The sequence below is a fragment of the Danio aesculapii genome, chromosome 3, assembly GCF_903798145.1.
Source record: "Danio aesculapii chromosome 3, fDanAes4.1, whole genome shotgun sequence".
NCBI classification, from domain to species: Eukaryota; Metazoa; Chordata; class Actinopteri; order Cypriniformes; family Danionidae; genus Danio; species Danio aesculapii.
The window spans coordinates 1,407,397-1,422,233 of record NC_079437.1 but is presented as its reverse complement, the minus strand read 5'-3'; the positions used below and the strand labels follow the sequence as shown (position 1 = coordinate 1,422,233).

The window sequence follows — 14,837 nt, the reverse complement described above, 5'->3', positions numbered from 1 at the left end:
AGGAGATCTCCTAGCCCGTCACAGTCTACTTGCCCTTTTCACACACACACACACTAACCTCCTAAGAGGAGACACTCACACAAACGACCGTTCTGAGAGGAGACACACACGCACATCACACTCCTCCCCGAGGACACGACACACACGCCTAGAGCGCCAGTTCAGCTTGCTGGGTGCAATTTAGACACCTCACCTCGAACCTGAGCTGAACTATTTTGAAACTTGACCATTGCATGTGTGTAGAAACAGCTGACGGTTTGCGCGTGCAACTACTGGGCGCATGCTCGAGTGACGTCACTGCTTCGCTGCGTTTGTTTGGAGTTCGCTGCGTTTGTTTGGAGTTTAGATTCGCAATTTACATTTTTATCTTAAAATACTTCCTCATTCACTAAATATTTATCTCTCCTACTTGGGGTGAACAATCCCCTAACACACTCATACAAACAAATCTACTTTTAAACGTTCTGTTTCTCGAGCATCCGCTTGGTGTTTGTAGCTTTAGCCTGCTAGCACCGCTGGTCAGCTAAAGCTACCAACCCCTTTCACACATTTATTTTCTCACTTTCTGGCTTTGCTCTTCACCTTGTACAATGTCGCTTGCGTGTCTGTCCTTGAGTGCAGGAGAGGCATCGATGGAGGCGCTGGAGCTGGAGCTGGAAGCGGTGGAGTCCCAGATTCGCTCGCTGGAGACGAAGCGAGAGGGCATCAGGGCTCTGCTCTTAACCCGTACTCGCTCGTCTGAGGTAAGTGTCCGATACAACGACAATCTCCCAGTTTCTTCAACCCCGCGTGTTTCTCTGTCCAGGCCCAGCGCACCGAGGACGCGGTGCACCCAGGCGTCGTTCACGCCGACTCCCGGCTACCACGGCCCCTGGGTGCAACCGCGTAAGGTGCTTGCCAGGTCCCGGGGCAGAACGTCTCCTCCTCCGGTGTTCGAGATCCCCACGGAGAACCGCTTCGCCCCTCTCCGCGAGACGGGTCGCGATGTTGCCATCATTGGCGACTCAATCGTCCGCCACGTCCGCTCCACTTCCTCCAAAGGTAACAAAGTACGCACTTTCTGCTTCCCTGGTGCCCGAGTTAAGAATATTTCTGCACAGATACCTACTATCCTGAGCGCTGCCGAGAGCCTCGGTGCCGCCGTCCTCCACGTGGGGACGAACGACACCGGGCTCCGGCAGACGGAGATCCTGAAGAAGGACTTCAGGAGCCTGATCGAGACGGTTCGACGCACTTCGCCCGCCACGCAGATCATCGTTTCTGGACCGCTTCCTACCTACCGCCGAGGAAATGAAAGGTTCAGTAGACTTTTTGCTCTGAATGAATGGCTATTAACATGGTGTGAAGAACAGAAATTGCTCTTTGCCAATAACTGGAATCTTTTCTGGGAGCGTCCTAGGCTTTTCCGCGCTGACGGGCTGCACCCCAGTCGAGCTGGAGCTGAACTCCTGTCGGACAACATCACCAGAATACTTCGCTCTATCTGACTAGTAAGTAAAAATTCACAAAACTCACAATTTAGCCACACAGACTCCTATTCGTCCCACAAAAATAACAGTAATGCATACCTAACTAACCACATAGAGACTGTGTCTGTTCCTCGTATTATTAGATCAAGAAACAAACGTACTGTGTGCTCCAAAAATAATCTATTAAGAATTAAACCAGAAAAAACACGAAAAAGTGAAAATACAAATTTCATGAAGCTTGGTCTCCTAAACATCAGGTCACTAGCACCTAAAGCACTTATCATAAATGAAATAATAACAGATAACAATCTTAATGCACTCTGTCTCACTGAAACCTGGCTGAAACAAAATGACTATATTAGTTTAAATGAGGCAACTCCTCCAGGATTCTTATATAAACATGAGGCTCGTCAAACTGGTCGTGGTGGTGGAGTTGCGTCAATCTTTAGTGATATTCTTAATGTTAATCAGAGAAACGGACTTATGTTTAGCTCCTTTGAAGTACTAGCGCTTAATGTTGTCCTTCCAAACACTATGCAAAAACCTATGTTATCTCTCGCTCTAATCACCATATATAGACCTCCAGGACCCTATGTCAATTTTCTAAAAGAGTTTTCTGATTTTATCTCTGACTTACTAGTTAAAACTGATAAAATACTAATTGTAGGAGACTTTAACATCCACATAGATGACGCTAACGACACGTTAGGGCTCGCGTTTACGGACTTGCTGGTCTCACTAGGAATAAAGCAAAATGTTATTGGTCCAACTCATCGCCTAAAGCATACACTAGATCTAATTCTGTCTTATGGAATTGAGGTCACTGATGTAGACATTATACCACAAAGTGATGATATTACAGACCACTACCTCTTACTATATAAGCTGTGTTTACCTGAAATTAGCAGATCCGCTCCGATATATCGTCCTAGTAGAACTATTGTTCCATCCACTAAAGATGAATTTATAAATAACTTACCTGATCTTTCTCTACTTCGAAATGCACCCGCAAACGCAAATGACCTTGATGTAGTAACCAGCAGTATGGATGCCATCTTTACTAGCACTTTAAATACTGTGGCACCCATCAAACTAAAAAAGACTAGAGAGAATAAAACTACACCGTGGTATAATAGTCATACCCGCGCTTTCAAAACAGCAACCCGTGCCCTGGAACGTAAATGGAAAAAAACTAATTTAGAAGTCTTTAGAATTGCATACAAAGACAGTATGTCCAGCTATAGGAGGGCTTTAAAATCTGCCAGGGCTGAGCACCTCCGCAAACTGATAGAAAATAATCAAAACAATCCTAGATTCTTATTTAACACCATCGCTAAATTAACAAATAATCGGTCATCTTTGGAACAAAACGTTCCACCGCAAATTAGTAGTGATGACTTCATGAATTTTTTCAGTGATAAAATAGAAGGCTTTAGACAGAAAATAGGAGATATTAAACTTTCTGCACCGCCTTATACTTCAGATCCAGTAAACACGCCTCTGAATCTAAATAACCTACAGTGCTTTAAAATCATACAACAGGAAGAGCTAGACAAAATTATAAATAGCTCTAAATCAGCTACGTGTATATTGGACCCAATTCCAACAAAGTTACTGAAAGAATTGCTACCTGTTATAGGAGAACCTCTTCTTAACATTATCAACTCTTCTTTATCTTTAGGCCATGTTCCAAATCCCTACAAGTTAGCTGTTATTAAACCTATTATTAAGAAACCACAACTGGAACCCAGCAACTTAGCTAATTATAGGCCTATTTCAAACCTTCCATTTATATCTAAAATACTAGAAAAAGTTGTTTCTGCTCAATTATGCTCCTTTCTGCAGACCAACAATGTTTTTGAAGTGTTTCAGTCAGGTTTCAGAGCTCATCACAGTACAGAAACTGCATTAGTGAAAATAACCAACGATTTACTCTTAGCTGCTGACCAAGGGTGCATCTCGCTATTAGTTCTACTCGATCTTAGTGCGGCATTTGACACCATTGACCATGGTATCCTTATTAATCGCTTAAAGTCTACAGGTGTCCAAGGACATGCCCTACAATGGTTTAAGTCATACTTATCTGACCGTTACCAGTTTGTAAATATAAATGGACAGCCTTCACAAATCAGCCCAGTAAAATACGGGGTGCCTCAAGGATCAGTTTTAGGCCCTTTACTGTTTACAATATACATGCTACCCCTGGGAGACATTATCAGAAGACATGGGATCAGCTTTCACTGCTATGCAGATGATACTCAATTATATATTTCAACTAAACCTGACGAGACTTCTAATCTGTCCAAGCTAACTGAGTGTATTAAAGATGTTAAAGACTGGATGACCAACAATTATCTTCTCTTAAACTCAGACAAAACAGAATTATTACTTATTGGGCCTAAATCCTGTACACAGCAGATCTCACAACTCGATCTACAATTAGAGGGATACAAAGTTAGCGTTAGTTCTACTATAAAAGATCTGGGTGTCATATTAGACAGCAATTTAACTTTTAAAAATCATATTTCCCATGTCACAAAAACTGCTTTCTTTCATCTGAGAAATATAACTAAGTTACGAAGTATGCTATCCATCTCAGATGCAGAAAAGCTAGTCCATGCTTTTATGACTTCTAGGCTGGACTACTGTAATGCTCTGTTTGCTGGCTGCCCAGCATCCTCTATTAACAAACTTCAATTAGTACAAAATGCAGCTGCCAGAGTTCTAACCAGGTCTAGAAAATTTGATCACATCACCCCAATTTTATCCTCCTTACACTGGCTGCCTGTTAAGTTTCGTATTGAATTTAAAATATTGCTTCTTACATATAAAGCTCTAAATAATCTAGCTCCTGCTTATCTAACCAATCTTCTGTCTCGCTACAATCCAACTCGCTCTTTAAGATCTCAAAACTCAGGACTTCTGGTAGTACCTCGAATAGCAAAGTCGAGTAAAGGAGGTCGAGCCTTCTCATTTATAGCTCCTAAACTCTGGAATAGCCTTCCTGATAACGTCCGAGGCTCAGACACACTCTCCCAATTCAAAACTAGATTAAAGACCTATCTGTTCAGTAAAGCATACACTTAGTGCACCACTTACGGGGCTTCCACACAGGTTATGCATCTTGCTGATATACACTGTGAACATCAGCTACGCTAATTATTTTCTTTATTCTCCATTTCCACCTGGGGATACTCTTCCCGAGGCCCTCAGACTATGCAGAGTCACTGATTCGATCCAAGACCAACGACGAGATGATCCCAAGGTTTCCATATCCTGGACCTGGCCGAATCCTGAACAACTACTGCGATGGTCATGGAAGAGTGGAGAACATGAGACTGTTTCCTATGACGCTCCAGAGACAGACGAGTCTTCGCTGAGGCCAGCTTCCAGCCTCCGCCACTGAGACTGCAGCTCTGCACAAGACGTTTGGCCAGCGGAGAAATTAAAATGGTCGTGCCCAACTGAGCCTGGTTTCTCTCAAGGTTTTTTTTCTTCACTTCCGCCTTTAGTGAAGTTTTTTTTTTCCCTCTCCGCTGTCGCCACTGGCTTGCATGGTTCAGGATCTGTAGAGCCGCGCATCGTTGGATTTGCTCTTCAGTGTTTGGACTCTCAGTAGTGATTATTAAACCACACTGAACTGAGCTAAACTGAACTGAACTTAAACACTACAAACTTAACTACACTGTTCCTATTTACTGTGACCTTTTATGTGAAGCTGCTTTGACACAATCTACATTGTATAAGCGCTATACAAATAAAGGTGAATTGAATTGAATTGAATTGTTTCGTAGTCGCGTCATCACGAAACACCTAATGATTCGTTATCAAGATGACTCATTTGAAGCTCTATGAGTCGACTCTTTTATAGATGAATCAATAGTTTTAAACACTGTACACTTACAGATTTAAGCCTTAGCTGGATATTTCACTTCACTTAGAGCTGTGTTACACACTACATGGAAGGGCATTTTCAAAAACCCATAATATGGGCTCTTTAAAGATCCACCCCTAACTCCGCCCACTACCAGAAAATAAGTCTTTAAGGTCCGCCCCTAACGCTAAACGAATAGAAGTCAATTTTACTCATCATTTACTCAGCATCAAGTGGCTCCAAACCCTTATGAGTTTCATTCTTCTGTTTCTTTCTACACAAAGATGTTTTGAAAAATGTTGGAAATCTGTAATAACTGACTTGAATATTTGTTTAAATATTATGGAACTCAATGGTTTTCAGCTTCCTTCAATAGATCTAATTTGTGTCCAACAGAAGACAGAAACTCAAAAAGGTTTGGAACCACTTGAGGGTGGGTAAATAGTGAGTAAAATTGTCATTTTTGGGTGAACTAACCAAAGTAAAGTAGGTATTAAGAACCACAGCTTCAAACTTCTAAAACTTCGCCCCTCACAAATTTAACCCAAAAGCTTCTCAACTTTTTTGACATTTTTGATCTTGTAAGCCTCTCTGCACAAAACTTCCTCTCACATGGTACGAGTCTTGGCCATTTGAGCATCAAAGATAAAACATGTACAAGCTCATAGAACAACAAAAATTAGCTGAGATAATCCATTCACCTCACAGGTGTGGCATATTAAGATGCTGATTAGACTGCATGATTATTGCACAGGTGTGCCTTAGGTCAGCCACTCTAAAATGTGCGGTGTTGGTTATGCAGCTGAATACAGCAAAGTGTCTGCATGGAAAAGATCTAACATTAACCTATACGCACAACTATTATACTAACAAAAGAGTGATGCTTTAAAAATAATTGTGATTTCTTTGTAAACATGATTTGAGATACAGATAGCATTAGTGGAGCTTTCTTTTATTTGACAAAAAAAAGTGATTACACTTAATTCATCAAGAATATAAAAACAAAAACAAAAAAACCTAAAAAAAAAATGAACCCAACTGTTGAATAAACCCAAAACACACGTGATCATTGTTGTGTGGTGAATTTGGCCAATTGTGAAATAGCTGTGACATCAAAGCTCAGGCAAAATATCTTTAACCAGCATGCATCACTTCAAATCAGATTTCGATCAATCTGCTTAGCACTGCATGAAGTCAAACAAACTCACTATCAGTAAAGGAGGAATTAAGGCATATCTTGACTCCACCCCAAATAACCATAACTGGAGCAACTTTTACGATAATAAACTGAGATGACATAATAAACTGAAGAAACTGAGATGACAAATTCAAAACCACTATCTGGCAAAACAAATGGTCATATTTCAGCAAGCATCAATGACAATACATCAAAACAACTCAGCAGGCACAGGTCGTCAACATAACGTCAGATTGATGTTGTACCCCAACGCCATGGGATGTTGCATTTGGGTGGAAATGAAAACTGGGTTGGTGTCAGAACTCAACGTCTCAATATCAACATCTAATGATGTTACAGCTTGACATTGTGTGGACGTTACCACTATGACGTCTATTAGACGTTGAATATTGGTTGTTAAACCTGATGAATAAATGTCAGTATTTGATGTCAACATAATGTTGGTCTAAGACGTTGGATTTTGGTCATTTTCCAACGCAACCTAAAAACAACCAAATATCAACATCTAATGATGACATCTACTATGACGTCTATCAGACATTGGATTTTGGTTGCCATACCTGACGAATCATAGTCAGTATATAAAGTCAGTATGACGTTGGTTTAAGATGTTGGCTTGAAGTTGGATTTTAGTCATTTTCCAGCGCAACCTAAAAACAACCAAATATCAACGCATGATGATGTTACAGCTTGATGTTGTGTGGACGTTACAACTATGACATCTATCAGACATTGGATATTGGTTGTTAAACCTGATGAATAAATTTCAGTATTTGATGTCAACATAATGTTGGTCTAAGACGCTGGATTTTGGTCATTTTCCAATGCAACCTAAAAACAACCAAATATCAACATCTAATGATGACATCTACTATGACGTCTATCAGACGTTGGATTTTGGTTTCCATATATCTGATGAATAAATGTCAGTATTTGATGTCAATAAGACGTTGGTTTAAGATGTTGGCTTGGGGTTATTTTTTGGTCATATTCCAACGCAACCTAAAAACAACCAAATATCAACGTCTAATGATGTTACAGTTTTACATTGTATGAACATTACCACTATAACGTCTTTAAGACGTTGGATTTTGGTTGCCAAACCTGATGAATAAATGTCAGTATTTGATGTCAATAAGACGTTGGTTTTAAGATGTTGGCTCAACGTTGGATTTAGGTCAATTTCTAACGCAACCTAAAAACAACCAAATATCAACATCTAATAATGTTACAGATTAACCGTACGTTCACACCGAATGCGGCGAGAGCGGCAAAGAAGCCGGAAGTCATTCAGTTTGAATGAGAGTCGACGGCGATATGCGGAACGTAGCAGCGCGGCGCGTCTTCGCTGGTGTAGGTGTCGAGGAGAGTTGAAATCAAGTCAACTTTATAGTAATGAGCTATGACGCGGTTCGGCGGCAAGCAATCAGAATAAAGAAGTCCACCGCTTCAGAGGAGTTTTTGATGTGCATTAATGTTGTATATATTTATCCTTTAAAAAGCGGGAATCTTATGCGACAGTACAAAACAGTATTGCTGCTTAAGGATATTTCAGACATATGGACACATTGGATAATTAAGTGGAGCAAAGCCACACGCAACTTGATCTTCCGTTGTTAAATAAATTTGATAAGAATTGCGCAATATTTTCACGCTAGAGAGCGTGTTTTATGCAGGAATGTAGCTGATATGCTGCAACAGCCCCTTTAAATACGAGATCAATGTAGCAAATTTTGACACTCTCGCCACCGGAGCTGAAGACAGACAGCGTTGTCGCCAGGGCGGCCAGGGCGACCTTGGACGCTCTCACCGCTTTCGGTGTGAACGCGCAGTAACGTTTTGTGGACGTTACCACTATGACATCTATCAGATGTTGGATTTTGGTTATCATTCCTGATGAACAAATGTCAGTATTTGACGTCAATATAATGTTGGTCTATATGTTGGCTTGATGTTAGATTTTGGTCGTTATTGGACATCAAAATGACGTACATTGAATTTTGGTCATGCAACATCACGACCTAAATCTAACCTAATATTAGCATATTATGACGTTGTGTCCCTGCTCGGAATAAGCCATCTTTAAAACAACGTATAACAAACACCATTCAGTTGCCAAACCTTTAGTTAAAGATAACCCAGTGAAAAGTCAGGATGCTCCCTATGTAGGCGTCTCACTAGGGCTGGAAATGACCCACATGTGTGTTGTTTTGTTGAGCTCCTGAAATGCAACAGTGTGTGTTTTGCCGGACTGCTTGTATTTAGGACTCCTCTACGGCTTTAACGATCTTCTACATTTCAAAGGCTTGTTTAGAAATCTGATCTGCGCCGAGCTTCACACACACACAAGCTGTTTTTAAATCACTCCTTCAGCGTGGCAGTGTAAACAAACGTTAGTTTGGCCTGTGTTACACAGTTAACACACACACAGACCAGCCGCAGACACACACTGTCATCTGTCTTGCAACACAGACCATCCATCACAGCAGCGGAGTCGACATGTCTGACACACACACTCTCACTTTTCACACACACACTCACATGAACACACACACACACACACAAACACACATTGATTCGATGCGCCGGATGATGATGTCATGGCACGAGTTGTCTGGAGACTAATGCTAATACTTGAAACACTCTGAAACGTCCAGCAGTGTTTGACTGATTCCTCAAATCATGTGTGTGTGTGTGTGTGTGTTTAAGAAGATTTTGCAGAGAGATACAATCTGCTCAATAGCTTTCTGACCATTACCAGTCTGCAAATGTAAACGGACAACTGTCAAAAGTAATGCGCCAGTGAAGTATGGAGTGCCTCAAGGATCCGTCTTAGGCCCCTTGCTATTCTCAATATACATGCTGCCCCTGGGAGACATTATTAGAAGTCATAGGATTAGCTTTCACTGCTATGCTGATGACGATCTTCTATGCTGATGACAGTCTTCTCTCTTTCGTTTTGCTATTTCAAAATCTGCATAAGGAAGAAATACTTTGCTCTTATTGGTCAATGTAAACCATGTGACAAAAAACATTACTATTGAATTTTTTCCCACAATTTCTGTTTAACAGAGAGAAGATTTTTTTTAACACATTTCTAAACATAATAGTTTTAATAACTCATTTCTAATAACTGATTTATTTTATCTTTGCCATGATGACAGTAAATAATATTTGACTAGATATTTTTCAGGATCCTATTCAGCTTAAAGTGACTAGGTTAATAACAGTAATTAGGCAAGTTTTTTTTTTTTTAAGTGTCAAAAGTTTTATTTTGTTGGATAGACTATCAAGGATATTGCATAAAATATATTTTTTTTATCTTTTTTTTTTATTAGCAGTATTTATTTATTTATTTTTAATAATCTTTTATTGTTTTTAGCATAAGAAATAATCAACAACATAAACAGAACAAAAAACAAACAAAAAATATAATAATAATAATAATAATAATAAATAAGGGGGGGGGGGGTAAAAAGGCCATTTAAAAATACACAAATAGTCAGACACAACATAATACAACATCATCCAGAAAGCATAAGGAAATAAATAGAATTAAATATGAAACAAAAATAATTTACAGAGAAATGCATAGGCTCCACAATTCGACTTACTCCAGACCAATCTCACTTATAAAGAGTTACAAGTTAGCATTACTGATGTAGAACATAATTGGGCTCCAGATTTTTAAAAATGTGTTTAGTTTGTTTGTCATCCCATATCGCATTTCCTCCATGGGCAACACGAAACTTAAGCTTCTAACCCAAATTTCGAAAACAGGCACATAATCTGACTTTCAATTTTGCAAAATTATTTTCTTTGCTAATATCATACACAAAGATACTGCCTGTGATATATATTTATCTCCTATTTCTGAGGTGTCTCCGAAAATGCCCAATTTTGGATCTGGTGACAGACTTATCCCGTAGACTTCAGATTAAAAATTAAAAATGCTCTGCCAAAATGAACTAATTTTATGGCATGACCAGAATGAGTGAGCCAGTGTACCTTCAGAGTTTTTGCATTTGTTGCACAATGAGGAAGAATTTGGAAAAATCTTATTTAATTTTACTTTAGAATAATGGAGTCTGTGGACAACTTTAAATTGAATCAGTCTGTGTCTCGTGTTGATAGAGCAATCATGAATTTTGGAAAGATAATCTTCCCATGACTCATCTGATATTACTGTATTTAGCTCTTTTTCCCACTCTTTTCTAATTTTGTCAGTGTTTGAGTTAACCTCATCCAATAATAAGTTATAGAAAAAAGAGACCGTACCTTTTTCTATTGGGCTGTGTTTTGTTATATTTTCAAGTGTCTGGTGTATGGGTATATTTTCAAAACCATGAAAATTTTTCCTAGTAAAATCCCTTATTTGTAAATATCTGAAAAACTCAGAGGATTGAAGATTATATTTAGATTTTAACTGACTAAATGAGCCAAATTTATTATCAACATATAAATCTCTTATATATATACTAATCCTTTTTCTTTCCAACGTGAAAATGTTTTGTCTTGAGTTCCAGGAATAAAGGCATGGTTTGAACTTATTGGGCAATCCAAATAAGTATTTGGGAGACCGAGGGATAGTTTAATCTGTTTCCATATCTTAAGAGAGTTATTTATCGCAAAATTATCTGTGTACATTTTTGATTCAACTTTTAATGGACTATTCAGTAAAGCTCTCAATGATGTTGCCTTATAGGAGGTTCTTTCTAGTAAAACCCATTCTGGTATTTCTTTAATGTCTTCTGGAGTATGTCTTCACCAAGCAAGGGACTGTAAATTTGCAGCCCAATAATAATGTTTGAACGAAGGAAGGTTGAATCCTCCTTTTACTTTAGATTTACATAAGTGTTTTTTAGATATCCAAAAAGTTTTATAATTCCATATAAATGAAGTTATTATGGAATCTAATTTTGTGAATAGTTTAACTGGAATAAAAACTGGAATGGAATCGGGGAAGTGTTACCATCTTAATTGCGTTAATTTTTCCTACCATAGAAATTGGTAAAGTCATCCAAAATTTTATATTATCTTTTAACTGATTTAATTTGACATGCCAATTGGATTTTAACAAAGCCTCTGCCTTTTTTGTAATATTAATTCCTAAATGTTTAAATGAATTATGAGTTATTTAAAATGGAGTGGATTGTAAAAAATGTATATCATTATCCTCCGTAAGGGGCATTAACTCACTTTTGTCCCAATTTATAGTAAAACTTGACAATTTTTTGTATGACTCTAATAAATTTAGAAGGTAATTAGGCAAGTTACTGTACAACAGTAGTTTGTTCTGTAGACAATCAAAAACAATTATTGCTTAGGGGGGCTAATAATTATGACCTTAAAATGGTTTAAAAATATTCAAACTGTTTTCATTCTAGCTGAAATAAAACAAATAAGACTCCCCCCCACCCCCACCCAAAAAAAAAAAAAAAAAAAAAAAAATTATATATATATATATATATATATATATATATATATATATATATATATATATATATATATATATATATATATATATATATATATTTAAATATATATATTATTTACCAGCTAATAACCTCATCATTATATAAAATGAAACTTCTGAACCTTACCAGAGGAGCCTGACAGACATTAGTCATTTACAAGAAAAGAGGTCTGATGAATTTCGAGGGTTTTATTCTTCATATATATCAGATTTAAGAATTTCAACAGAGCAAGAAATAATATTTATTCATTTGTTTTTACCTCAAATTAACTTATTTTGCATACATTTTTACATAACTTACTGTTTTTCTTGTACACAACTGTTCTTTAATATTATTACTGATTACTTATATTATTATCACTTTGTATATTTTAATTTGTATATATTCATTTACTTTTGTCTATTTACTTAACTCTCTTAAGATTTTATTTCCATTATTATTATTATTATTATTATTATTATTACCATTATTATTATTACTAATATTATTATTGTTGTTGTTTTGTTTATTCATGTTTCATTATTAGGATAACTCAGTAGTATTTTAGTATTCTTTTTAACGTTTGTTTTTAAATTGCATTAAAAAAACACTTTACTTGTTTTATTAAAAAAAAACTTAATAAAAACAAAATAAAAATGTATAAAATTAAAAAAATTTACATAATAATAATAAAAGAAAACTTAATACTTAACATAAACAGCTACACTAAATGCTCCATCAATACAGAGAGAGAGAGAGAGAGAGAAAGAGAGAGAGACCGAGAGAGAGAGAGAGAGAGAGAGAGCGAGAGAGCGAGAGAGAGAGAGAGCGAGAGAGAGAGAGAGAGAGAGAGAGAGAGAGAGAGCCCAAAGCCAACTGTTGTGCTGTTATTACTGACCCCGGTGGCCGCTTAATTGATTCAGTGAGTTTCTCTCCCACTGTTCCTCAATGTTTTGCTGCTGTATAGTGTCTGTTTGGCTGGATTTCGCAGCTCATTACACTGGCTCCAGTTCAGTCTGTGCGTCTGGATGTGTCATATCTGCAGGATTACATGCTGCACAAAGGCTCTGCTGCATCTACGGCTGATTTTACTTTCGTTCTGACGTGCTAACGAGTCTCTGGGAGAAAGAGAGGGAGAAACCATGCCGTTCGTTTCGTCTGACGACCTTTTAAAACGGACACCCTCATCGTTTCACCCTCATGTCTTTACAGGCCGGTATGAATCTCTTGCTCTGTCCTGTCAAACACTAAAGAAGATTCACCTTTTCACTCAAATGAGGCAATCAAAAAGCAAAAGAATCGGTAAAAAAATGCTGAGCTCCACACAATCGATTTGTGTTGGGACAATGTGAAGGAATTGAGTTAACTTATTAGTTTTTACAAATTTAGGTTGATGGAACAAAACAATTAATGTGTCACAAAAAAAAAAATGAAGATTTGCGTTGTTTCAGCTCATTTTAAATAAGTAGTTTAGACAAACAGCAAAACGTCTTTTTTTTTTTTGAGTGTCTACGGTAAAAAATGCTGGGTTCCACACAATCGATTTGTGTTGAGAGAATATGAAAAAATTAAGTTAACATTAGTTTTTACAAATTTAAGTGGGTTGAACATAAAGCAATTAAGTCATCGCAATAAACTCAAGAATTGTGTTGTTTCAGCTCATTTAAAATGTCTTGTTTTGAGGATAGGCGGCACGGTGGCGCAGTGGGTAGTACAATCGCCCCACAGCAAGAAGGTCATTAGTTCGAGTTCCGGCTTTTTTGTGTTGAGTTTGCATGTTCTCCCAGTGTATGCGTGGATTTCCTCCGGGTGCTCCTGTTTCCCCTCACTGTAGGGCAACTCCAGATTAATAAAGGGTACTCAGCCGAAAAGAAAATGAATGAATGAATGAATGAATGATTTGAGTGTAGGGATGCAACGATTATAGAGTTTGGTAGCACGATTATAGTCTGAGGAATAATCACGGTTATCATGAATATTATGCATTTTTTTATTTCAAAGCACTACTAGTAAATCACATGAAAACTCCTTATATTTTAAAGTGTTGTTTATTGCTGCTTAGTAAAAAGAAACACAATAGTTCATTTCTCTTTGCACTTTAACATAAGTAAAAAAAGTTTTTGGCATTTGAACATGAGTAATAATTTTACACTGAAAATAAATGACAGAACCATGCAGAAATAAATCAAAATAAATAAAATGTATTTGTCTAATGTAAATCTGAGCTACATATTAGCTAAGTATTTCTCTTTTAAAGAGAACAAATGTAGTCAAAGGTTGCTGAACCTCTGTCTGAAAGGCACTTTTGATCTATATTACAAAATTGTTTGGTATTTTTCATTATTTTTTTCTTTTTGGAGTAGAAATGTGTATATTCAATACAAAGTGTGAAGCTGATTGTTCCAGTTCTTGTCACGGTGCGTTCTCTACATTTTTTTAACAAGGGGCGCCTGGAAAGCGTGAGTGAGCGTGTTGTGCCCTGCCAATTTGCACACGCAAGCCGCGCACCTCCACTGAAAATAACGAACTTGCGTGCACATAAGACGCGATATGTGAATGGCCCTTAGTTAAGAGCCTCAGCCATAGTTCATCCTGAAATCCAAAAGCAATAATGACTGTAGTAATAATTTCATTTGAAAATACATACAATAAGTAATAAATAAATATTCAATAAATAAGTATTTAACAGTTTAACATTTTTACATTTAATAAGTGTAACAGAATAATAATTGATGAACAGAATCATTTTCTTTAAAAAAAAAAAACATGAAAAAACTTTTGACCCATCGTGTGTCTGTGTGTGTGGGTGAACACTATGTTTTCTTAAATATAAAATTGCC

The 14,837-nt window shown here is 37.4% G+C and overlaps 1 protein-coding gene across 3 annotated transcripts; it reads left to right on the top strand.

Moving 5' to 3' along the window:
• The first annotated feature begins 283 nt into the window (after positions 1-283).
• Positions 284-5,247, top strand: LOC130220637 (uncharacterized). Of its 3 annotated transcripts, none has more exons than XM_056452855.1 (2): positions 284-1,490; positions 4,683-5,247. In XM_056452855.1, the coding sequence occupies exon 1, from the start codon at positions 591-593 to the stop codon at positions 1,485-1,487; it is 897 nt and encodes a 298-aa protein (XP_056308830.1). In that variant the 5' UTR covers positions 284-590; the 3' UTR covers positions 1,488-1,490; positions 4,683-5,247. The 3 variants fall into 3 exon arrangements, with proteins under 3 accessions (XP_056308830.1, XP_056308829.1, XP_056308831.1); XM_056452854.1 differs by having other exon boundaries at positions 4,675-5,247; XM_056452856.1 differs by lacking the exon at positions 4,683-5,247 and having other exon boundaries at positions 284-1,297; positions 1,400-2,222.
• Positions 5,248-14,837: the final 9,590 nt, after the last annotated feature.

Coding starts and splice junctions, on each gene's coding strand:
- LOC130220637 (XM_056452855.1), top strand. CDS start 591: ATGTCGCTTGCGTGTCTGTCCTTGAGTGCAGGAGAGGCATCGATGGAG.